General features: G+C 39.0%; 3 protein-coding genes across 6 annotated transcripts in view; 2 read left to right on the forward strand and 1 right to left on the reverse strand.

Moving 5' to 3' along the window:
• Nucleotides 1–607: 607 nt before the first annotated feature.
• slc25a40 (solute carrier family 25 member 40) lies at nt 608–6,236 on the reverse strand. Of its 4 annotated transcripts, none has more exons than XM_080039296.1 (9): nt 6,158–6,236; nt 5,793–5,885; nt 4,258–4,514; nt 2,532–2,599; nt 2,061–2,185; nt 1,563–1,846; nt 1,385–1,466; nt 1,174–1,254; nt 608–1,095 (listed from the first exon to the last, which is right to left on the reverse strand). In XM_080039296.1, exons 2-9 carry the CDS (start codon nt 5,875–5,877, stop codon nt 962–964), a joined length of 1,116 nt encoding a protein of 371 aa, XP_079895422.1. In that variant the 5' UTR covers nt 5,878–5,885; nt 6,158–6,236; the 3' UTR covers nt 608–961. The 4 variants fall into 4 exon arrangements, with proteins under 4 accessions (XP_079895422.1, XP_079895421.1, XP_079895420.1 ...); XM_080039295.1 differs by having other exon boundaries at nt 6,052–6,218; XM_080039294.1 differs by having other exon boundaries at nt 5,793–5,916; nt 6,052–6,218.
• A 521-nt stretch (nt 6,237–6,757) lies between these two features.
• Nucleotides 6,758–12,897, forward strand: dbf4 (DBF4-CDC7 kinase regulatory subunit). The gene is made up of 13 exons (XM_080039529.1): nt 6,758–6,949; nt 7,123–7,247; nt 8,135–8,304; nt 8,712–8,915; nt 9,034–9,084; nt 9,172–9,241; nt 9,361–9,434; nt 9,568–9,613; nt 9,853–9,898; nt 9,998–10,123; nt 10,611–10,704; nt 11,564–11,685; nt 11,797–12,897. Exons 2-13 carry the CDS (start codon nt 7,187–7,189, stop codon nt 12,608–12,610), a joined length of 1,878 nt encoding a protein of 625 aa, XP_079895655.1. The 5' UTR covers nt 6,758–6,949; nt 7,123–7,186; the 3' UTR covers nt 12,611–12,897.
• A 1,663-nt stretch (nt 12,898–14,560) lies between these two features.
• Nucleotides 14,561–24,565, forward strand: part of adam22 (ADAM metallopeptidase domain 22) — a 59,582-nt gene continuing 49,577 nt past the window's right edge. The window contains exons 1-3 of the mRNA XM_080039975.1: nt 14,561–14,765; nt 15,025–15,185; nt 18,698–18,774. Coding sequence (XP_079896101.1) covers nt 14,669–14,765; nt 15,025–15,185; nt 18,698–18,774 — 335 coding nt within the window. The 5' untranslated portion in view covers nt 14,561–14,668. The remainder of the gene's footprint in view (nt 14,766–15,024; nt 15,186–18,697; nt 18,775–24,565) is intronic.

Consider the following 24,565-nt stretch of genomic DNA (forward strand, 5'->3'; position numbering starts at 1 on the left):
ACATATTGTTCTTAGGTGTAAATGTTCTTTAATTTATCAGTTTGATATTGTCCGTAATTTTTCTCAGGTAATGATCACTAAGTTTAACACTTATTATACTAGAGATCTGGGTTTACTTTAAAGTTCAGCTTTACCGGACACAGATCCTTGTTCCCTTTAAAAAATTTAAATGCAGTATTTTAATGAGTTCTTCCCCAATACTCTAGATAAAGATTTGTGTTTGGACTCTGTAAATAATAGCTTGCAACAGATGTTTTAATAATGAGAGACAAATGAGCATTGTCAGTATTATGTTATTTTTTCTGTTGATGACTAGATGTGTACCTCAGCACTGAACTCTTGACTCTGCCTATAGTTCCTTTCCAGCAGTTTTATTGCATTTCTTTGCCTTTTTATCCTTAAATTTTAATAAACTCCACATACTCAAACTGTGATATATATGATATATGAATTTGTTGTTGAACAATGAACAAGTTTGGCCTGAAATCAAGTCAAAGAATGAAAATGAATGAAAATTTCCAAAGAAAATCGGGTATATATATTAAACATTTGTGACAGCAGTTTCACAGTGCTTTTTCACAGTCGCTTTTTTAATATTATAAAGTTAATATATAGATTAATTTTTACATCTATAATGTAAGGACTTAAGGCACAAAGCACATGATCCCAGTGAGACAGCCACTTCCATGGGGGACATGGAAAATTACACATAATTAACAAAGACAGTGGCTGCCATCTGCTGGCTGTTAAATTCCTCGAAACGTAATGATTTGAACAAAGACGAGAAGAAACAATTTTTCTTTTCAGTTGTGCACACAGGATCTAAAGCGGTAAACATAAATGTTTAAATTAAATACTGGTAACATTAAATACTAAAATATAACAATTGATCATCTATAATATCAGGTAGTTGAGGTGCGGTGTAGTCTTAGTGGTTTGGAGAGAAATAACTGGAAAGGTATCAGGTGTTGTTGGACTGCAGTGGCCTGAGTATCCTCTCCTGGTTGTGTTTGCGGAAAAAGGCTTTTCCGAACTCATAAGTGCTTATCATAATGGCGCAGGCCGGGGCCACTTTGATGAGCCTGGGGAGGAAACCTGGCAACAGATAGGAGAAGGGTTTAGATGCCGTTTTTTAAGTTTTATGTAACTTTAAAGATTCACAAAAGTATCTACCTGCAAACAGCCCGCCAAAGCCGTCTTGTGCCACGATCCTGCTCATCACACTGAAGGTGGAGGAGGAGAGCTGAGACGACACTGAGAAGACAAATAACACAAAATGACTCTGAACTTCATTCAAAACTGGTTTCAAGAATGTAGAGCATGTTAATGTAGATGTTCAATCTTCAGAAGCGTTTACTAATAGAAATGTTTAAATCATAATTACAATTCCTAGCTTGCAGCTCTCCCAGCTCCACCTGCCTTCTTGTTTTGACAACGTCAAAAGGTAACGTAACGATGCCCGCAATCTAAAAAGGTAATTAAAGGTAAGATTAACAACAAGATGACGGTTTTCTAAGGAATTATGATATTTTTCGTCAAGGGCTGTTTGCTGATGCACTTACAGAGCCTGACATCGCACCAGATATAAAGGCGATGGTAAACGTGGGTTCTCTGCTGTTTTGCCGCTCACACAGCCAGGTCTTGCCTTTCTCGTAGTTGTACCAATACATGGCTGAGAAGGGAACGTCTCGGAGGAGAGTGGGCCACAAACCACGCCACAGAGACAGCCAGCCTTCTGTCTCCACGGCTGAGCGGATGCAGGCAGTTAGCTCCCTGTACGACAGTTTCTGAGACTGCAGTTTGGTACGGATCAGTTCCAGAGGGCTGATCACTGTCGATGCACCCACTGACACATGGAGAACGGAGGAAAAAAAAGGTTAAAAAAAAGGTTTAAAAAAACAAAACAAAAAAATAATGTCTTGCTGTTGGATGGAACAATGGGAAAAGGTGTGGAATACTGCATTAAGTTAACCACACTGACTGAATGCAGACGATCAATACTAAATTATGGCAAGCAGGTCAGATGAGAGCCAGTATCTGTCAATTTTTTTAAAGCTCACCTCGAGCCATCGCTCCGGCCAAAAGAGGAGCCTCCTGAGCGTGGTCTCCCATCCTCAGCCTCATCACTGCACATAGCTGGTCGTAGCACGTGAAGTAGATCATTGTGGCTGGGACGGCCATCACGCTGGAGATGGAAATATCCATAAATAAATGATGCATCCATCAAAATTGTTCCAGGCAGGGGGAAAAAGTCAACCACACAAACAGAAACCAATAAATAAATGAGCATGGTGTATAAAAAAAAACCATTATGGTAATACTTAACATAAATCAATATTTGGTAATGAGCCCTTAAGAAAACCTTAGGTGGTTTGCCACTAATTGGTGAGATTTCAATCGTAAGCACCTTTAATGAGTGCATCAGCAGAGTAAATGACTGGCAACCTATCACATGTGCTCGATAACTCAGAGAGCGGGCAAACTGAGGTGAACAGAGTGAATAAAAGAGATGCGGAAGACTTCACACTCACAGTGTTGGAGGCAGACCGCTCCATAATGCCTTTATGCCTTCATGGCGAACTATCTTGACGAAGGCATCCTGAAGAGAATTAGAGTGAGGAGTCAGATACAGGTTTTTTATATACAGTCATATGAAAAAGTTTGGGAACCCCTCTCAGCCGGCATTATAATTGACTCTGCTTTCACACAAAAAATATAAAAGTGGTATGTCTTTAATTTACCAGGAACAGCTAAGTACTGTGATGTTTTCCAAACAAAGATTTTTTGAAAAGCAGTATTTGGTTGTATGAAATAAAATAAAATGTGAAAAACTGGCTGTGCAAAAATATAGGAACCCTTGTGGTTTTGTTGATTTTAATGCCTGTAACAGCATGTAAAACTGATGACTTTAAACACAAAGTTGGTTGGATTATGTTGTTAAGCCTTGAACCTCATAGAAATGTCTGTTTAATCATGAGAAGATATATTTTAGGTGCCTAAATGCAAGTTGCACTTCTCTTTGACTCTCTGCTGAAGTGAGACAGAATGGGATCATCAAAACAGCTCCCAAAAGATCTGAAAAACAAAGTTTGTTCATTGTCATGGTTTAGGGGAAGGCTACAAGAAGCTTTCCCAAAGGTTTCAATTGTCAATTTCAACTGTAGGGAACGTTGTCAGGAAATGGAAGGACACAGGCATAGTGGCAGTTAAACCCAGGCATGGCAGACCAAGAAAAAAACAGGAGCGGCATAGGTGGAGGATCGTGAGAATGGTTGCACACAACCCACAGATCACCTCCAAAGACCTGCAAGAACATCTGGCTGCAGATTGTGTATCTGTACATCGTTCAACAATTCAGCGCAATTTGCACCAAAACATCTGTTTTTTATAAAGACCAAATAACTTAATTTTTGTCTCATCAGTCCAAAGCATTTTCTTCCAATATGAAGCTGGCTTGTCTAAATGAGCTTTTGCATACTCCATGCAACTGTATCTGTGGCGTGGGCGCAGAAAGGGTTTCCTTCTCATCACCTGGCCATACAGATGTTTTGGTGCAAATTGCACTGATTTGTTGAACCATGTACAGATACACAATCTGCAGCCAGATGTTCTTGCAGGTCTTTGGAGGTGAAAAAAAAACTACTAGCGAGCACAATGTGTGCTTGTGTATGGTCATAACCGTGCGAAAGGCCGCGATTTGCAGTAAATAAACGTCCACATGTGTCTCCAAGTGTCTCTGTAGGCTATTTAAAAAGAAATCAAGCAAGTAGACTATTAATAATATTAATGAATTATAGGTTATCACATCACAGAAGCCATATTGGCCTATAATAATTAAAAAACACCACCTTAACTATGTTTACAGTTTAAAAATGTGTTGAATGAAATGCAAACCTTAGTTAATCATATGCTCTTGTTTCTCTGTCGTGAGATTCACACAGACTGAGTAGTCTTGTTTAAATGTTAATAAACTGAACTTCGAATTTTTTTAAGTTGCTGCAGAAGTTATCTCAGCTAATTTTATAATCGAACATCTAATTTGATAATAAGGTGATTGTATGCAGAATGCTCATGCCAGAAACTCATACAGTGGTTTTGTACAGATAAATAAATAAATATTAGCAGGTTCTCAACAGTATTTCAATTTAGGGGGGGCATGACGGAAAATAATTGAGAACCACTGCACTAAGGCAAGACACAACACATGATAGGGAGCTTGTCTGACATGACTCAAAATTAGTATCTGAAATTCTTTACCAGTGTGCCATTGAAGTGGCCGGGGGCTTTGTACCAGACCTTGGAGTTGCCGTTCTCGCACACACATATGTGGTCCATAAGTCCATTGCAGTAGACAAAACATTTTCCTGAAAGATATTGTAAAAAGTGATATGTTAATTTATTATTTACTGTATGAAAATAAAATACTAGACCGAAACAGTTCATATTCATTTTACCTTTAGGGAAGGGACTTCTCTGTGCTTGCAGTCTAATCTTCACAACATCCAATGGTGTGACTGAAAACAAAGGAGAAAAAAAAAAATCTTGCCATGAGTCTTTATGTATGTTGTATAGATCCATTGAAATTGGAATTTCCCAAAGTGATTTCTTAGGTAATATGTAAATATACTACACTTATATAATACACCAATGCTCGTACAAGTATTTGGTCTGTTAAGTATGCTAGGTAGCCTAAGTTAATCAGCACGACATGAGTGTTTCTGCATGTAGCAAATTAAAAAAAAACATAAAATTCACATTATCAACCATTTTCAGAAGCACAACATCATGACTATAAGTTTTAAACAGCAGATATTCACAAAAAAAAAAGTTACAACATTTAAATGATCATCTTCACCACCATGTTTATTTATCTTCTAACAACAAAGTTTATAAATGCAATAACTTGTTGTTAGTAAGTTTTTAAAGTGAAATGCATGAATCTGGTGCACTTTGAGAGGGATTTTTATTTATTTAATTATTTCAGGACAATGCACATTGATAAACATAGTCATTCCAACATGTAAATGTGCCAGATTGTAGCCCAGGGGCTAATTTCCATCTGTTGTCCATAGGCAGGTGGATGTTACAGTAAAAGCAATACAAAAGATATACAATAAATACATAACATGAAAAGGTTCTATAAAAAGCAAAGACAAACATAAGTATTGGTTAAAAAGGAAATACAATTCAATAGAAAGTGGGCCGATACAGTGCAGTGTTATATGTGGTTACATGTTTGGTTATCAGTAAGCCATGTCTTTATTTTGCGCTTAAAAGAGGCCAGTGTGGGACATGCCCTTATAGTTGGAGGTAGTGTGTTCCATAATGCAGTACCGGTAACGGAAAGGGTGTTATGGCTAAAAGCAGTTTTTAGCAGCAGGCTAAAGCTGAAGAATTTTGTATGAAAAAAAATGGAGACACTGTGTCAGATGAATTAGAAGCTATTGGAGAAGGACACATGGATTTTCAATAATAATATTAATTTAAAATAAAACATTATGCAGGGTCCTCTGGGATGGGCTTGGTGCTCTTTTTCATTTATGGGACATATTTCTCTGTAATATAATGAGTGCATTTAAATTATTTAAAAGTTAAAAGGGCCATATTACATTATATTGTTAAAATGTGCCATGGGCCGATCAGTTGACACCCCCGCACTAGTCGGTTAACTAAGAAATGCAAAAAAAAAAGAGGGCCATATTACATTATATTTTTAAAATCGGTCGCGGGCCAGTAAAAATCGGGCGGCCCGCGGGCCGTAGTTTGGACCGCCCTGGTCTATGGTATCTCACCCAACAAAGATGTGACAATGGCTCCAGAGCAGGACGCCACCATCTGTTGAAGAGGAGTAATGCCAGCAGCACTTTGACCACTCATACTGTCCTCTGAAAACAGACACAGTTCCATGATACGCATCTAAACATGTAGGTCAGTAAACACGTATACAAAGAGTTGATTTACAAAATTAGCTATTTAGCGGCCACAGAAACTTAAGTTCGGTCAGAATCAATATCAAAGCACATGGCTAACCTGTGCTAGCTTAATAAATACCTTAGCTTCCTACTTGCAAATAAAACTTCTCAGCATCAAACAAGCCTCATGAACACACACATTCCTCTCAGGTGTGGTAGTTTCACGACAGAAAGAAAGGTGTTACCGTCCTAGATGTGTGTGTTGCTCAGCGGTTGTGGCGATTGTGGTCAATTCACGCTGTATTACATGATGACATATTTTACATAATATTCATTTCAGTAGAGCACATTCTTGCACTTTACATTGAACACCTGAAAAATAAAAATACAAAAACGCTTGTGAAATAAAATATGTATGACCTAGTTTTAATAAAACAATGTGTTAATTTACATTTTCAGCGTGGGTATTTATTTTTGATTCTATATAGCAGTGTGGAAACATCGCATTCAAACACAAAGGTAGCGTTTACTTATATCCGGTGTTGCCAAGTCAGGAGAGAGCCCGTAAAATCCACAACTTCTTATTTTCTCGTCCGTCTCGGATGATGGATTTTTTTTATACATATTCATGAACAAGTGATCTGTTCAAGATTCACATCTGATCTGTTCAAGATTCACATCTGATCTTAACGTAATTTCAAAACTTCTCTAATGTTAAATTGGAAGCTTTATTTTTATTCAACCTGATAATGGTTATGTGGCTTGCAAGTGTCGAACATGGCAACGTAGACTTCGTTCTTCATTGTATTTAAAGCGGGAAAGAGACTTTTTTTTGTGAAGTATTGATCAAATAAGTGCTACCAAAATTAAAAAGTTTATTACAGCTGGCCAAACAGATGTAAAGCACGTTTCAATGGATACTAGGTGGTGACGAACGCGCTATCACAGCTCGTGAGCCGTTTATCAACGTTAACTTACGAAATAATGTAACGTAAGTTGTAAGTTGAAGAAAGCACCAAACCGACGGAGCATCAACGGTAAGACTGCGTTTAAAAGTTAACGTTAAGTTGAATAACGTGATAACAGAAAACACCCAGCCACAGCTAATGTTACAGTGCGCATGTTACTCTACTCTGGCTATTTTGTTTTATCTTCCTGTTGTCTTCTTTGTAAATAACACCGTCTTTGTTTACACAAACGGGACGGTCAGGAACTTCCTGGGGCATGTTGAATGAAGACAGGAGGGCAAACAAGCCATTCAATGGTTTCACTCAATGAAAGAGAATAAAATGAAGCCAAAACGCATCCAAAGGAACACAGAACCCAATTGGCAAGGTAATGATATATTTTTACTAACAAATTATGCTTATATTTTATCAAAAAAGCCTGTTTTCGTGAATTATTTTTAAATTCGACACGTAGGGTAAATGTAACTGTCATTTATTACCATTACTGACTTATAATAAGCATAATAATAAGGCATTAATGATTGTTTTCTTATATAGTTTATAAATCTGCAAAATCATCACGTGTATTCAAGCAAGTATTTTCCTGCAGATCTTTAAAACGGCTTTTTAGACGGCTCTTTGATTTTTTTCTCTATTGTAAAACTGGTATTTCATTTTAGTCAAAGTGGTTTAAAAACAGTTTTAAACATAACTTGCCTTCAACTGTAGAAATCCTGTGTGTTCCTTCTAACTCTTAACAGTTATTTTTATACTTAAGCCCAAAACCACAAATGTGAGAAGGCTTTGTAATCTGTACAACACTAGTTAACCTCTACCCTTAAACCCTTGATTCAGACAAGGGAACACTTTACATATAAAGTTTACCATTTAACAGTCGAAAAAGGATAATCTTTGGGTAAGGCAACTTTCAAAATAGACGGGCATGCAATTGGTGTCATCTATGGCAGTACACAACAGACAGACGTAGCAGTGGTGGATTTGAAATACTGAGAAACAGGATGACAAAATAACTATATAACATACAACAATTAACTTGTAATCACTCAGAATGATGAAAAATAAGCGTATTCTTGTATATCTGAAGCTGTAGTTTTTTAAAAGTTTTATATTTGACTGGATTAGTGACTTAATCAATGATATTTCACTTTGTAAAATGAACGGTTTAATTTGTGATTTGTCACCTTGTTGAGTATTGAGTTAGTTGTTCCACAACGTCCCCCCTCATATCATGTGACTTTGCTGATTGCATTTCAGGGAAAAACGTGAGTGCTGGAGACAAGGCAACACTGGGCCAAGCTAAGGTGACATCACGTGTTACCTCTCCAGCTCAAGTCAAACCTTTTGCTGGGAAAGTGTTTTACCTGGATCTGCCATCAAACAGAACAACAGAGACATTGGAGAATGACATCAAAGAACTGGGAGGGGTGAGACAGAAAAACAACACCACATTTTCCCGATACCTTTTTACGTTTTTTTGTCAGAAAGGATCGACCCACTGTCCTTTCCCCTGTGTCAGCTTGACATATTCATGCAGTTACTGAGTAACACGTTTACCTTGATTTAAAATTAGTTTAAATTTGCCAAACATATACATTTTAAAAGAGAAAAATTATGTGGGAAAAAAAAGTAGACAAGACACTTTTGGTACATAGAACAGTTTTTGATCTTCTTTGCAACGCTCATGTTTCGTTTAACACCAAATTCAGGTTGGATACCATTAACATTAACCCTGTAAGAAACCTTTACCATTGTCTGTATATTGAAGTTATAATTCTGGAGGAGATCAGTATAAAGAAAACATGAACCTGTTCTTCTCTTGTTTGTCACTCAGACTGTGGAGAAGTTCTTCAGTAAGGAAATTAAGTATCTGGTATCCAACAAGAGGGAGGCTAAATATGTGCAGTGCCACAGGCAGTACTCTCCCGTCCCCAGCCTGGACTCTGGACAGAGTTCCCCTTTCCCTCGCTCAAACCTGCACCGTCCTGGCAGGCATGTGGACAACGTGAAAAGCTGCACTCAGGGCCAAACGGACACAGTGAGTTTGTTTCCATCGTTTCATCAAACAGTTCAGATTTGTGTTTTCTAGCCAGCAACACATGATTTTTGCTAGGTATTCATGTCATGGATTTTCATTTTCTGTTCTTGTTTTTAAGGTTGTCACAAGTAGAGGGAAGTCTTTGGTGGAGAGAGTGGTGAGAGAGCAGGTTTGTTAAGTCAACGCTAATGAGTTTAGTAAGGAACTGTAATGACCCCATTTGTTTTCTGTGCTAATACACTTGTGTGTGTTTTAGGAGAGGGTACAAATGAACAAGATCCTGTCAAATGCTCTGGACTGGGGTGTGAAAATCCTCTACATAGATGGTATGTGGAAGAAGCTATATCACTATTTGTTGCATTATGTAAACTAGTATGTACAGTACTTAAATATATAATGGAATTAAAGACTAACTGTAGTTGTATGTCTTTTATGGCACTTGCAGATGTTAGAGCATATATTCAGAAGAAGAAAAAAGTCAGCAGCCAGTTTCCTGCTGCTACCGCTGTCAAAACAAGTGTAAGTTTAAGAGGTTCAACCTCTTAAATGTATTGTTAGTAAAAATGTATTCATACTTTGGGGTTATATTCTCAAAAACCATAAATTTAACATTGTCAAATTATTATAATTTTTTTTATGTCATTCTTTTTAGGTCAAAGTCGAGTCAGCAGCAAAACAAGGCTTTCAGAAATACAAAGGTACATTTCTCTTCCAGGACTAAAGTAGTTTTCTGAGCTTAGTATTACTTTGTCAGTCTTTTATTTTTGTAGGCAAGAATGTTTTTATTATTATTATTATTATTATTATTATTATTATTATTATTATTATTATTATTATTATTATTATTATTATTATTATTATTATTATTATTATTATTTAAATTATTTCTAAATACATGCTTGAATTTAAAATCGACTGTCCTTGATATTTATTCCAGCCGGGCGGATCAGTAAACCCTTCATCAAAGTTGAGGATTCAACCAGGTAAGAGACAGTGGTTTTAACAGGCTCACATCCACCGTTTTGTCTTTGAGTTGTTTTGTTTAGTATACACACTGTAAGATATTACTATCCCTTCCCCAGACACTACCGTCCAATCTACCTCACTATGCCAAACATGCCTGAGTTCAACCTGCGGACTTCTCCGCCCTGTAGTCCCTTCTGTGTTGAGGACAAGGATCCTCCGGGAACCAAACAGCGTGGAAACAGGTACGTTGTTACTTCTCTTCTTTGCTTTTAAGCCAACTTTCAAGATTTCACAAGGACTACTGTCTTCCTGTTAAGAAGCTCCATTAACACATGTTAACCACTGTAACAACCATGCCCCACCTAAACGTCCTATTATGAACTTTCGAACCTTATCTATCCAAATTCTGCAACCAGCCCCTTTGTATTTTTTTGTGATCTACAGTATATCTAGGGTGCAGCAGAATACTTTTATTTATTGATGTTCTGTAAAAAGTGTCTGTTGTTAATGTATGTCTGTGTGGTGAAGCCATATAGGCTCAAAATATTGTGGAAAATAAATTTGTGAACTAAACACATTTCCGTTACCATTTGAAATGTGCTTGACTGCACAATTTGAGTTTGTTCTGCCAGAGCCACTGGTCAAGAGTAAAGGAAAATCTATCAAAATACAAAAAATTCAAACTGTTCTCATCTCATTAGTTTTTTTGTGTGCATCCTCTGGGAACAGTGAAGAGCGAGTACAAGGACGAAAGAAGAACAGAGACAAGAAACGAGGCGGCTACTGTGAGTGCTGTATGGTCAAATATGAGAACCTCTCAACGGTAAGTTATTCCATTTGTGGCAGCATAAATTGTCAATAAAATTTAATGACAGCAATGTTATAACATATAGTAATAATAACACATAAGTCAAAACACAGCATATTTTTCCGGTCCGAAAACGTAGTAGTAGAACTGCCTTTCTGTGTGTTTTATTTTGAAAGACTATATGGAGGAGCCATTCTTGATATTTAATCTTACTGTTTTTTTTTAACTACAATTTTAATTTACATCACAGAAATTAAATTCATAAGAGTTAACAAAGAGTTGTAGCCAAATTAAAGCAATGGTCACACTGAACTAACAAAATATTTTTCTCATTGCTCATATAATTAAATCAATTTATATACAAAAGGGTGGAAACACCTTCTTCAACTTAAAGCGGTGTTCAGACATGGTTTTTATATTATTCAGTAATTTATCAAATAATATTGGATGGCTGGTCAATTTACAAATGGTAAATAATTCTAACGTGAAACTGCGGATGCCTGTACCGCTACTAATTTAGCCTTTGACACCTTGAACAGAGTGACATGGAATAACCCTATATTGAACAGTTTTTGATCCAATGTGTAGTAGTTTCACCTTGATTATTCCGAAGGTTGGCAAACAATGACTCAAAACTGAGTCAACGAGTAACCTCTTTAGCTGTGTTCTTAAACTTAATCATGGTAATTGTTGAGTCAGTCTGACCTAATAGGCTGTTCAGGAATTTATTTTAATTCACTGTGAACAGAGACTTAGAGTAGGAATATGTTTTAACTTTTTTATATGCTGTGTATATATAGAGGAAATTGTGTGCTCAACTGGACAGCCTTTATTATCAATTTTTTTAACTGATTTTATTTTATTCGCCGTTCAGCATTTAAAGAGTGAACGTCACAAGGCTTTCTCCAAGAGTAACAAATACTTGGTGGTGGACAGACTGGTTTCAAGCCTGCACTGCAACTTCCTCCACATGAAAACTCAGTCCAAAGTCAGAAGGTAATTTGACCTCATTCCTTCAAAATGTCCATCAACATAATAGGTTCACAGAAAACTGAATTAGTTGTTTTGTCCACTCCACTCATCTTATTTTTCTTTGATTCCCATTAGACCAAAGTGCAGTGTTTCCTCTGTGCTGATTGCTCCTGGACCATGTGGGAAAACTGAGTTAAGGCCGAAGGGAGATGCCGTCACTACGGAGATTATTAAAGAAGAGCAACACGGCACCGTTGATGGGCTCGAGGGATCTTATTCAGGACACACTTTAAAAACCAGATCAGCTTGTGCTTCTCTTCCTAAAATTCAAAAAGAGGGCGACAGGAAGTGCTACAACACCCTCTGGGACAGATCCAAGCACAGATCTCTGGCACGTAAACGGCCGTGCAGACAAAATTCATTGACGTCTTGCACTCAGAAACCTGGGCAAGCTCAAACTCCTCAGCCCAACCTGGAGACAGCTCCCTCTAGAGGTGAATGTCTTGCCTCTATTCTTTCCAGAGAAACTCCAGTCTACCCGGTGGACCAAAAAATAACTCTGGACACAAACAGCTCAACATCTCCTTTCGATAGTGTAAAAGAACAGATTGAAGTGTCCTCAAAAAGCCGTATTGGAATAAGAAATCAACATGAGGAGTCAGATCACCAACAAGATTCCTCAGTCTGTGACGCTGTTCAGGACGGAAACATATTGCCAACAACACACAACATCTCTAAAAAGGAAGAAGCGATCCTTCCAACACAGAGCTTCTCTCCGGTTCGAAAAATACAGAGAAGGATCAGAGTTTATAAACGCAAAAGACGGAAAGTGGATGCACACGTTGAACCGGCTGACAACTCCTTGCTGAAACTTTGTGAGCTTTTTCAGTCGAGTGATGACATGGACGTGGAATTTCTTGGGTTTGAGGACTACGAAGGGAAAAGTTAACTGAATGGATAAATTGGACAATCATTGCCTTTTCCAATGCCAATCCACATACCATCCTGTGTGATGGCCCATGAAAGCCAGTAGATTTTTAATAACTTCAGAAACATCTGTTTAAGGAAGGCAGGAAGATTTACAGTGGCTTAATTTGTTTCAGGGGAGAAACATTTTGTTTACATTGTTTTGTTTTGTATAAGAGAAAAGGCAGCTGCTGATGTGCTTAGCATTGTATAAGATATAAAATGTAAGAGAATAACCAGCATACAATGAATGATTGGAATTATCTTTTAAATTGGCTATAAAATGGTGTTTTCCTGTGCTGCAACATTGGTTGAAAATACATTTATTTGGCATTTTAGATTCTAAACACAACACAAAGAACTGTCAATGACGAATTTCTATGAGACAGAATTAAATGGAATAAAATATCACCCAAACAAACGTATTTACAAACAATCTCACAAGGTTGACATTTTTTAAATTGCCATGTGAAAATCTATGATTTATTAGTTTTAAAGTCTCTGCATGCAAACGTTTTCACTGAACATTGACTGTTCAGTTGAAGGAGCATCACATGGGGAAAAGTCATAATATTTGACACAGTAATATGGAGAAGAATGACTTGAATCTTCCCAGACATGAGGAACTGATTGTTTATAAAATACATATTGTGGTTTGTTATGTACTTTAATGTGAATGATTTGCAGGCTGGATATGTACCTGACATTTTCGGATTCTTCACAAATGCACTTTTCATGGCCTGCCTTCATGTGCCGTTTCATATGCATTAGCTCAGCGTCTCCCATCTCCCTGAATTTATGGCATTCACATTTGCCCTTGTTCTCCCTTGCTGAACTCCAATCTACGTCAAGTGTGAGTCCCTGTGCCACTGGCATTAAGAAAAAGGCATGAGCAACAGTATGTTCCAGCAATACTGCAAATAAAATGTCACAGGCGATAAATGAATGCCAACAATATCATCTATTTTTTCTTCTCATACAAATTACAGCCAGCTGCCACCATGCTTCCATTATCATTGTTAACAAACTGTACCTGCCAATCCTTCAACATGCACACATTAGAGGTCCATTTAATCTTTATAACCACTTGTCATTTTCCAGAAAGTGGAGTCTTTACACCCAGTGACACATATGACCAATTCCAAGTCTTTGAAGTGGTTAGAGAAACCTAGTAGCTACGGAGAGAGCTTTACATGGGTTTCTTTTTCTTTGATTGTTACCTCAAAAAAGGTGTTTTGATCAAATGGAAAAGTGAGTATTAGGTGGCTGTTTTCAATTCATTATTAAATCAACCGGCTGTAAAATCTTAAAACTTAATGTAACATATTGAGAAATTGTGTTGAACTCTTGGCTCAGAATAATATCATTCAGGGGAACTACAATCATTCTGATCAGTTTACTTTGTGGTTCTAAGGCATTTCCACACCAGGATTAAAGTATGTACTTGAATTGGCGTATACATATATACATATATACATATACAGTATATGCATCCACAAAAAAATACGCACATGGATGTGTGTTTGTTTTATGTATCCCTGACACATGATAGACTCGTGAGAATGGCGCTTCTGCAGCAATTTAACATGGAGGCGTGAGGAGGCGGGCGCTGTTATTCTTCGGCCCTCAGCTATCCTCCATCCCATCTCACTGCTTGCTCATGTTTATGCATTAGTCGTAGGCTATCTGCAGCGAGCCGCTGGATATTGATGTGTTTTAAGGAGGTGTCTCCTATACCCTCCATCCCTTCTCTCTCTCTGTCTCTCTCTCTCTCTCTCTATCTCTCTCTCTGTCTCTCTCTCTCGCCCTCTCTCTCTCTCTCTCCTACTCCGTGCTGCTGATCCGCGAGGGTCTCGGTGCGCTCAGACGCGCAAGGCGTTCACACTCGTAAAAGACCCCCGATGGCCGCCATCCAGAGGGACTGCGCTAACCAGACGACCAGCCCAGGCTTCAAGCTCCCCTAGCGAAGGCAGGAGCTCGAGAGCCTGCTCCTGGAATACCGCATTGTTTTGTAATTTCCAACCAGAGAGAGAGAAAGGTGATGATGCTGATGATGCTCCGGCGATGGTGGATTTCCCTTTTGTGCGTCTATGGATTGATGCTCGTCGGTCACCAGAGCAGCCCAAATGCCCAAAATGGTAACTGATGCAATTTTAGATATGACATGATTAATATTTTTTTTATGGCGAAAACAAAGCTTTCAATCATCAGGCCTGTGTTTATTTATTTTTTAAATCTATAGCTCCGTCTATCTCATGATCTCCATCTGTTACATGTTATCTAAAGAAGAAGGACCAATAGACGTTTCAGATGGCGGTGTGTTTGCGATGATTGTGTCTGCATCTCCGCTGTTTACCGCACGGAGCTAATACAATCTGTGTTTTCCTCTCTGTGCAGGAGACGCCTTGTCGAGCTTCAAGACTCTTCGTGATTCGGGCCGGTTCGTCGGGAAGGAGGACACAGTGCCTCTACGCCTGCTCTACAGCAGACACAACCACAGCCAGATCACGGAGGACGAACTCAGCACCAGGGTTAAAGCGGGCTCAAACTCTCCTCAGGTAAAGGCTACACGGTGTTTTACAGCGCTGTCAGGATGTGGCGAGGAGGAGCGTTTGCAGGCAGGGGAGAGATGATGTCTCCTGCTTCCTTGAGTGTTTATGTTGGCACTGATTCGTCTCCTCCTCTGCCATTGTCCTCAGAGGGAACATTGATAATTAGTTAATTAAGAGCTAAACATTAGAAGCTTGAAACATTTCAGCAGAAACAGGGTGCACTAATTAGACTGTCGCTGCATAAAATGCTATATGGGTCATTATTGCCTTCGGAGGCAAAAAGTGGACCACTCTGCCTTTGCCTAAAACATTCAGCTTATATCAGCATAGTTCTTTAGATCCTCCGTTTTCATGTTTAAAAACTGTAGGCCAATATATTTAGGTGATCATCCGCCATAGTCATCTGGCCTAGCAGGATGATAAATAATTTAAGATAACTTGCATCTTGTCTGTCCAGCAGGGTTTGCTGTCCCAGCAGCTGACTCCTGTAGCCTACACCAGCTCATACCTCATATCCTTAGGCAGCATTTTTTTTTATTGATGATTATTAATAAAAGTGAACAGATAGTTGAGAGCGTTACCGGTAAAAAGGAGTTGCCTATGCTGAAGAAACGTTTTTAATTAGGCTATGGTTTAGAAGCTTCAATGTCATTATATAGTTTGCCCACCAGATGGTACTGAAGTTTATTTTTATTTATTTTTGAATCTTTCAATGTCCTGATTTGGTTGCTACATATGATCGTATTTCTTTATTTAACACATTTGAGGAATATAGAAAGTTTAATTTGATAAAACAAATGTTAGTAGCCTATATTATTTAAGCTCTCAATTATCAATATTGCGAATATCTTGGGGCTATTTAGCTGAATATTGGATAGCCAGATAGAAGGCCTATGTTGTTATTATCTGTAGGAAATGTGTTCTGAAAAGGGATTGATTCCAACGATAATTCATATGTTTGAATTAGGATGTCTGTTTACACAAGTCTACAGTTATTCAATGATATTTTTTTGTACTGTGACCCAAGTTGTATAGCGCTGCAGCACATTCAGGTAGCCAATCATAATGCTGGGTAGCAGTTAAAGAAGGCTAAACATGGGTTGAACTTTGTTTTGCTGTACGTTTGGACATGACCGCCCACTAAATCTAGCATGTAAGTTGTAACTAAAATATTTGTATTCATTTTATCTGAAGCCAATATACACAAGAATAGTGTTTGACAACAAGAGCTTAGGCGCATGTCTGTAATTACATATACAGTGCAGGAATAATCATAATCACTGTTACTGTGTTCATGACTCAGTTCAGTGAAGCAGCATGTCTGCTGGGTTCATCTCAAGAGATGAGTCAATTAGCATTGTGCAAACCTGTCTTGCGTTTTTAATTTGTGCAGCTTAGGTTTGTGTTGGCTAGCCTATTCAAGGGCCCAGAGAGTGGAGAGGGCTAGTACAGATGGTAGCATGCAGGGAGGTGCTAACCCTTTGTCTCTCTCACACCTCAGACAGAGCTTCAGCCCAATGGGTAAACAAGCTAACAGGAACCATCTGCAGTGCCATCAGATATAATTTTATTTTCCTTTTGAAGCTAAAATGTCTTTCTGCAAGCTGGGTATAAAACCCAGGAGGCTTTTTACTTTACGGATTCAAAAAAATTGTTTAAACTGTGGTGGAAATGTGGTGGAAAGCAATAGCATAGCATAAATAGAAACGGAGCTCAAGCTCACAGTTCACAGGAAAAAGCTGCATGGCCCCAAACACATCTGAATGTGTTTTCCATTAGCCCTGCTCAGGATGTTCTTCTGGTTTCTGGCAACAAAAAAAATCAGTTATCAATGATGATGTAGTTAGACACAGTCTTGTGACACTATATGGTATATGAGATAGGGTAAGAGATAGGAAGGTTTCGCAACCTCTCCTGGACTCCAAGATCACTCCAAACGCAGTACATACATTGTAATAATAAGGAATGGGTAGCTTCTAAATCACCACAAAACCATGCCATATAATGACAGTGTAACTCTTAAGTTTTACAGCTCAGGAGATGTGTTTATTTTCATTTTTTAAAATAACTTGCATAAGTAATGGCCTCAAAGTTGTGATTCATCTATAAAATATACTTTGCAAGTGAGGAATAGATCCAGGAGGTATAGGAGGAGGAGACGGGCGACGGAATCTTTGATATGATTTCTGATGATCTGAGGCTTTTATTCTCAGGAGAGTCGCAGAGAGTGCAATCACCTGTGATGTCAGTTTGATCAGTTATTGTCTGTTTTTAGATCAACAGCCTAAAAACAGATTGGTCAAATAGTTCTGAAAATGTGTCACATGTGGGATGTTATTTATAGGCTTATGTTGCTTTGCTTATTTTCAGTCTCACATACAAACATTGAATGAGCTGTGGGGAGTGCAGCAAAGTGCTCATGTTGTTTTGGTGGAAAAACAAAAGCTTCCAAGCGGAAAAAAGTCCCAGTGCGTGCGTGCGTGTGTGCGTGTGTGTGTGTGTGCGTGTGTTTGTGCAGTGGATGGATAGCACTTACAGTCGTACTTCGACAGTCATTGGTGGAAAGTCTAGGCTGCTATAACTCAGAAATCAATGTAAGAAGAGTCAGCAATGGCCTCAGAATATTGGCCCGGCTCAGTCAAGCTGGGATGTGCTTTCATTAAACACAATTACTGGTACCTCCTTCCATCATGGATCACATCTGCCAGATTAGATTTCATCACAGGCGTGCCATGGAAAGGGATTGCCTTTGGTACTTGCACGCACACACACACACACCCCCACACTCTTACCCGCTCATATATGCATTGACCACGCGCAGACACACTCCTACGAACAATAGAGTCAGTGGTCACTGGGGACCTTATGGGATAAGGTCACTCTTGGGTGAGCACAGGGTCACCTTAAAAAAGCAAAAAACTACACCCCTCCTCCCCTTCTTGTCATGCGTTGTCCGGTCTGTAATGAAGGTAGCCCGCGGGGCAGAGTCTGGGGGAGGGTGAGCTGTGTTTTAACTCAGCTCTGGGACTCCTTTGGACAGGCACAGGAATGATTGTGGGGATTTAATTCACCCTTAAGGGTGCATAATAAAGCCTGCACCATATGTGACCGGACCTGGGAATGAATAGGCCCTTGCCCCGCAAGTGAAACGCACACTGTACATGCAGTCAGAGCAGAAAGAGTGTATATTCAAATCATACCTACCAGACAAACGTATGGCTCTTCCTTAATTGTGTTTGTGTATGTGAGTATGTATTGCATAAACTGTATTTATGATTGGTTTAGCCTTCATGAGAAACATTCACATTCAGAAGAAGTAGCTGTAGAAGACAGAACTTGTTGGCTTATTGGACACAGTCATATTCTTACTGCTGAATGGAGACCGAAACGGACAATGGAGCCATCCATCAATGTAGATGAGAATTGATCCTTGTATATGATAATACACTTATGTATGAGTACGATAATAGCTTCCATTCCTAATAGTTAATAATCCCATCTTCTTCTCACCTTTTTAGGTGAACCATGTGGCCCAAGCAAGCTTTCAAGTGGATGCTTTTGGCAGAAAATTCATCTTGGATGTGGAACTGAATCAGTGAGTATTACATCAAATAATCTGTCTGTCTACATACCCAATTGTCTGTTAAACTCTCTTGTTAGCTAGCTATTTTCCTGTCTTCTGTGTTTGTAGGTCCATATATTTATTCATTGCCCTTCATAGCTTTTTATATAAAATGAAGATGGATAAATTTCTACTCCCTTTATGTTTTGGAAAGATGTCACTTACTTGTTGGAATGATCCCAGCAGGATTCCTACGCCGTTCTCCTGTGTCTTGATGACATTAGAAATTCACATTATTTTTCTTGTCTATGGTTGTGGTAGATTTCCAGGATCATGTTAATCTCGCGCTGACTACAGTATTTTACCTGAAGCTGGATGGTCATTGTTGTGCTGCTGAAAAGAAGTCATGTTATCGTCCCGTTTTTGGGAATGCAGTCTTGGGACATGTTGTTGTGGGCTGAAGAGGGTCATTGTATATGGAATGAATGTATGTTTGTGTTTATCACTGTACTTGTGTAGTATGTCCGTCCGTGCCAGGTCAGTTGTGTGTGTGCATGTGTGTTTGATTTAGAGGTTCCATCATAATAGGAAGTGATTTACAGTAAATGCTGGAGCACTGCCCTGTCAGACACTGATATTGATCACGGCACTGCTGATGGAAAGTGAGCAACTCTCTTATTTTCTCTCCCACTCTCTCTTGGACTCCACCTCTTGTGTGTTATTTTGTTTTTAAATCACCATTTTTGGCACCTTTCTTTCTCTCCAAACCTTTCACAGTTCTTCTGTTTTGTATCTGTTTCCCTCCGTGTCACTCTTCGAGACCATGGCTTGTTTGTCTTGTTTAGCCATCAAACAGAAAAGCCTGTGAACTTTGCACACACATACGGTGATGCTGCCTTCTCATCACAGCAGAAGTTACTCTCCTGCTGAGCGAAACGTTACATCACAGGAGTTCCCAAGTTCGGAGGATATATTTGTTTATTGCATGTGACCCATCAACCCAGTCATGAATCTGAATGTGTCGCCTGCACACACACAGACACGCACACATAGAAGCTGTCACACATCCACAAACACTTTCGTTAGCAATTGGTTCGATGTCATTACTCATCTGTGTCACACTGTGCTTACAGCGCCCTTTTCCATAATTTCTTAATAACTGGAGATCAAATGTCACCTCATCATTGGTTAGAAGCTCTAAATACTCATTTTGAACGAGACCAAAGCCCACCTCTTCTAACTGAATTTCTGTAATGGCCATCCAATTTAAATGACAAGATATTTAATTTTAATATGAATTGACAAATATGCCTAGCTCTTTTCAGATGCTTACTATCATTCAGATTACTTAAACCCTAACCCTAACCCAAATAACAGTTTGAACGATTTAGTGCATGTGGGTTTCCAGTTCCCTTAAGTGAAGTCCAGATTTTACTTTGCCACAGAATGAATTAGACATCAACCTGACAGCTCTGGGCAACAGTTTAACGTGTGTGGTCCTGAATAAGAATGAGAGGCTGCGATTGGTGCATTTGAGCATCGTACTGTGTGATCCTTTTACTATTTGTAGGACTGAGTCGTCACTTATTATAGGTTGATGCAAAATCTGTTTTGTTAATCAATTAATCGTGTGGCATCCACAACTACTGTACAAACTTTTCAGCTGTGAGAATTTGCTTCTTTTCTTTGTTTTATTTGATCGTAAAACTGATATTTTTAAGTTTAGGGTCAACATGGGTACAGATACATTATATCTATTGAGCTTCATGAAATTGAAGCTGAAGCTCAATAGATATCATTACTTAAAGTGGCTACGAGTAACATTTAAATATCTTTAAAACAGCCTCATGTTTCCTCTGATAATCAAAAATTACCTTTAACAGCAAACGAGACCATCAGTGCAAAGAAAGACGTTTTTAAATAGTTTTTATTACTGCTTTTGGTCTGGTCGCACACCCAGTCCGATTTTCGGTTCGCTCGTGCAGGCTCTATGGTCACATATCCGTATTGGTCGCAGATTTCAGTGTGGCGCAACAACGTGATTTGAGAAGCCTATCCCTCCAGGTGAGGGAAGGGGAACGGGAGCCTTGTTTGAGACAGTTATTTGTCGTCATAATGACTGATAACGGGGCTGAACCATCAAAGAAAAAAAAGAGAATGCAATGAAGAAAAGCTAAAAGGGAGAGTGATATAGGCTACGGGCGGGACGAGGGCGTTGCCAAGCAACGTATATACAATTTCACAAGAGCGAAACTAGACTGCAGTGTTTACTCCTAAATGAATGAGTGGTTGGTACTAACACAAAGTTTGCTTTGCTTCACCATCATCAGATAACCATTATCTGAAATAGTCATTATTTACATCAACAACACAAACACATTACCTCATCGTGATCCATACTAACTGCCGTCTCTCGTTCATTTTCAGCTCCGTGAGAGAGAGTAGTTAGGTGACACTGCTGCATCAACTCATTGCAATCAGGTGTGTGTAGCACTGACTGGCATTAGTTGATGCAGTGTCAAAACCACTCTCACGGAGCCGAAAAGAGTCCTCACACTTTCAACACACGGACATGCTCTGTATTGCGCCCTTCTCAGTTCACACTCGCACGCCTGGCACAAGCTAGAAAACAGCTTTGCGACAGCGGGCGTCGTAAAAATACTACCGCTTTTGTCCAAAGGGGACGCCAACGTGCCATGTTACTCGTAGTGGCTTTAACTGAAACAATTCAATAATGGAAGGATAAGTGGATTGATTGATTTGTCAGTTGATAAAATATTAATCAACAACTATTTTGATAATCAAATGAAACACAGACATAAAACGCATTTAACCAATACATTAATTGGTACATTCAAATAAAGAAATGGTTTGAGCCATGATTGGTGTTTGGTTGCTTAAGTGGTGGTAATGTTTTGTTTTAACTTATAGCTTGTCACTGCATGTGTTTTCGTCCCAAACCCAGTTTCTCTCTGTGTGTCATTTTAAGTAGCCTACACCCCATATTCCTCCTCCTGTGGACTTTCTCTCTCCTCATCACTCATCATCACCATCCACCACTATCCCCGGTGAACTGATTGTCCCAATGGACATCCACACTGATTTTAATTTGCAGATAGCTTTCATGCCAGACAGAAATAACCCAGTTGATGTCTGTTTGTGTGTGTTGGTGCAGGAGTGGGAGGCATTTTAGCTGAATGGACCAACATTGTAATTTGTCTCCCAGTAACATAGTTCTCTCATGTGTGATCAATGAGCGACTCTGCTGCTGTTGATTTTCTTTTGTTTGAAGTTATTGCCATGAGCAAATAAGAAACAAGTGTTTTCAGCTTTATTAGTCGGTTTTGTCTCCAGTGCCACAGTACATATTAACTTCCTCTTTGGGCAGCCTCAGAGTCTTTGCCTTAAGTCATTGTTTGTCCTGTGACAATTAAAGCAGTGTAGGCATCATGGACTTGCGTTTATGTCTTGTGAATCCGAAGCAGATGTGCTTTTTGGAAACATGTTGTTTGTTTGTTGTTTGTGCCATTTTTAGTTTAGTTCTCTTACTTTCAGATGGAAAACATTTTCCTTGGTCTGTGTTGTTCCCACAGTTGTTTAGCCATGCTAGCAGATTGACTCTGTGGAATCTGTGGTAATCCACAGCTCTGGCTGGTAAACATCCTCATAATTTGAAATAGATTTTCATGGAAGAGTTTGTGTGGACATTTATAGTTTAAAAAAACAACTTATTTTGACCCTCTAAAAAACATTTTATTTTTAAAGTTTTCACAGTTGTGCTTATATTATGTTTTTGGATGCAACCTTTTTTGTATTGCATCCATCATCCATCCATCCATCCAATCTCTACATCTGATTTTCCTGTTCAGGGCCATGCAGGCTTCCTGTCCCAGCATGCACTGCACGAGAGACAAGGCCATGAGAGGTTGCTACTATACTATCACAGAGAAGGCACAAGGGAATTCTGTTTGAATACGAAATTAGTCAGAATGACTGTTGTGTATGATGACAATAATCAGTTAAAAGCATTAATGTGTGAGCTGCAGTTGTTAGCTCTTTCTATAGCTTCATGTTGTATTGACATGAGCTGTCCGAAGTGTGGCAGTCTATAGAGAGGAAGTCAGTAGGGGGTTGGTGGGTCATGGGGTCTTTATGCTGTCTTTGTCTTCCTTATACCACTCTCAGCAGCTAGCTTCAATTTACCATTCCTAGGGCCAGAGTGAGCTGCAACGAACGTGCACAGGATGGGAGGGGGGGGGGGGGGTGCCACGCCACTCTTTTTAATCATCATCCTCTGACACACACACACACACACACACACACACACACACACACACACACACACACACACACACACACACACATACACATACACACACACACACACACACACACACACATCTCCACCCTTGATTGCCCCCTCCATCCACACCCACTTTCCTTTCAGCCATACCCCTACTACCCCTTTACCCCGCCCCTCCCACCTGCTCTCGCTGAATAATAGATGGTGATGTTAGATTATAAAAGGGTGTGCACACATACATGCATGTTTGTGAAAGGGTTTCCGGTTTGTCCTTCGTTTGGAAAGGGAAACATCCTGACTGTCCACGTGCGAAGTGTTACATGGCTACCTTTTCTCAAAAGTACACATATAGTACACTTGTGCATTGAAGTACTCACGCAAGTGTCATTACAGAGAACTAAGCGATTAGTCCAGTAAAAAAAAAAAAAAAGACAAGAACATATTGATCACAATTTTGCTGGTCGATTTATCATTAGAGCCATTTTACATGCAAAAATTTCATCACATTCAATTGAACAACTTTTATCACATGCATTCAAATATTCAACAAACTTTATAGCTACTTAACTTTATCTTTATTGTTATTTGACAAGGACAGTGCATATTTTGATTTTATATTAATATAGTATGTAAACTATGTATGCATGTATGACAAAACATGAGTGTAGAGCAGGGGTGGCCAACCAGTCAGAGACAAAGAGCCACATTTTTTACTGTGTTACTGCAAAGAGCCACAACGTACACACGGGTACACACAGTGGCGATTCCAGGAAATTTTGACTGGGGGTGGCCAAGGTGGGCCACAGAGTTAGAGTGGGGTGGCCATCGCACCCCTGAATGAATAGCATGTGATATGCTGTACAACCAATTCAAAGATGATTTATAATCCCAAATGCCCAAATCATGTTAGTATCCATTGTAATGTTTGTCAGAAAACTAAACCCCTGAAGGGGGGTCTGGGGGCATCCCCCCCAGAAGATTTTTTTGTGTTTTTAACATGTAATCTAAGCATTCTGATGCATTCTGGCGAAGATAATAAAGGAAAAAGTCAATATTTATTTCAGCTCAGATGAATAGTAAAATTAGCAAGACAACATAACTTGCTAGCAGCCAGATGCCTAACAACTGCACAGAGGGACGGATGACCACTAGCTTTTGACCAAATATCTTGCTAAAAAAATAAACCTTTATTTATGAAAGTCTGCCCTTGCTAAGAACATGTTACACTCGCTAACTAAAACTTTATTTTTTTTATTCAGATTTAAAAAATCTGCTGGGACACGTGCCTATACACATGCATGGGTGGCACGCATGTCACAAGCACACTTATGCTGTTTTCAAGACCTTTGCTGACCAGAGACCAGTTCTAGTGGCCACAGTCCTACCATTAATTTAGTAATTGAAAATTGCAAACTGATCTCATATCAGTGGATTGGAGTGTTTGTGTGATGAACTTGGCAACTACCTCTGAACTAGGATACATATCAGGAAAAAAATGTAATTAAAAAAATAAAATGAATA

This window comes from Ammodytes marinus, assembly GCF_949987685.1.
Source record: "Ammodytes marinus genome assembly, chromosome: 13".
Classification (NCBI taxonomy): Eukaryota; Metazoa; Chordata; class Actinopteri; order Uranoscopiformes; family Ammodytidae; genus Ammodytes; species Ammodytes marinus.

Excerpts from the sequence above, each read along its gene's own strand:
- slc25a40 (XM_080039294.1), bottom strand. The coding sequence starts at position 5,916 with ATGCGTATCATGGAACTGTGTCTGTTTTCAGAGGACAGTATGAGTGGT. Across the intron at positions 4,515-5,792 it reads CATTGTCACATCTTTGTTGG|TCACACCATTGGATGTTGTG; the intron begins GTGAGATACCAT and ends CTTTGTTTTCAG. Across the intron at positions 2,600-4,257 it reads GCCACTTCAATGGCACACTG|GATGCCTTCGTCAAGATAGT; the intron begins GTAAAGAATTTC and ends AATTCTCTTCAG.
- dbf4 (XM_080039529.1), top strand. The coding sequence starts at position 7,187 with ATGAAAGAGAATAAAATGAAGCCAAAACGCATCCAAAGGAACACAGAA. Across the intron at positions 8,305-8,711 it reads ACATCAAAGAACTGGGAGGG|ACTGTGGAGAAGTTCTTCAG; the intron begins GTGAGACAGAAA and ends TTTGTCACTCAG. Across the intron at positions 9,085-9,171 it reads AGAGAGTGGTGAGAGAGCAG|GAGAGGGTACAAATGAACAA; the intron begins GTTTGTTAAGTC and ends TGTGTGTTTTAG.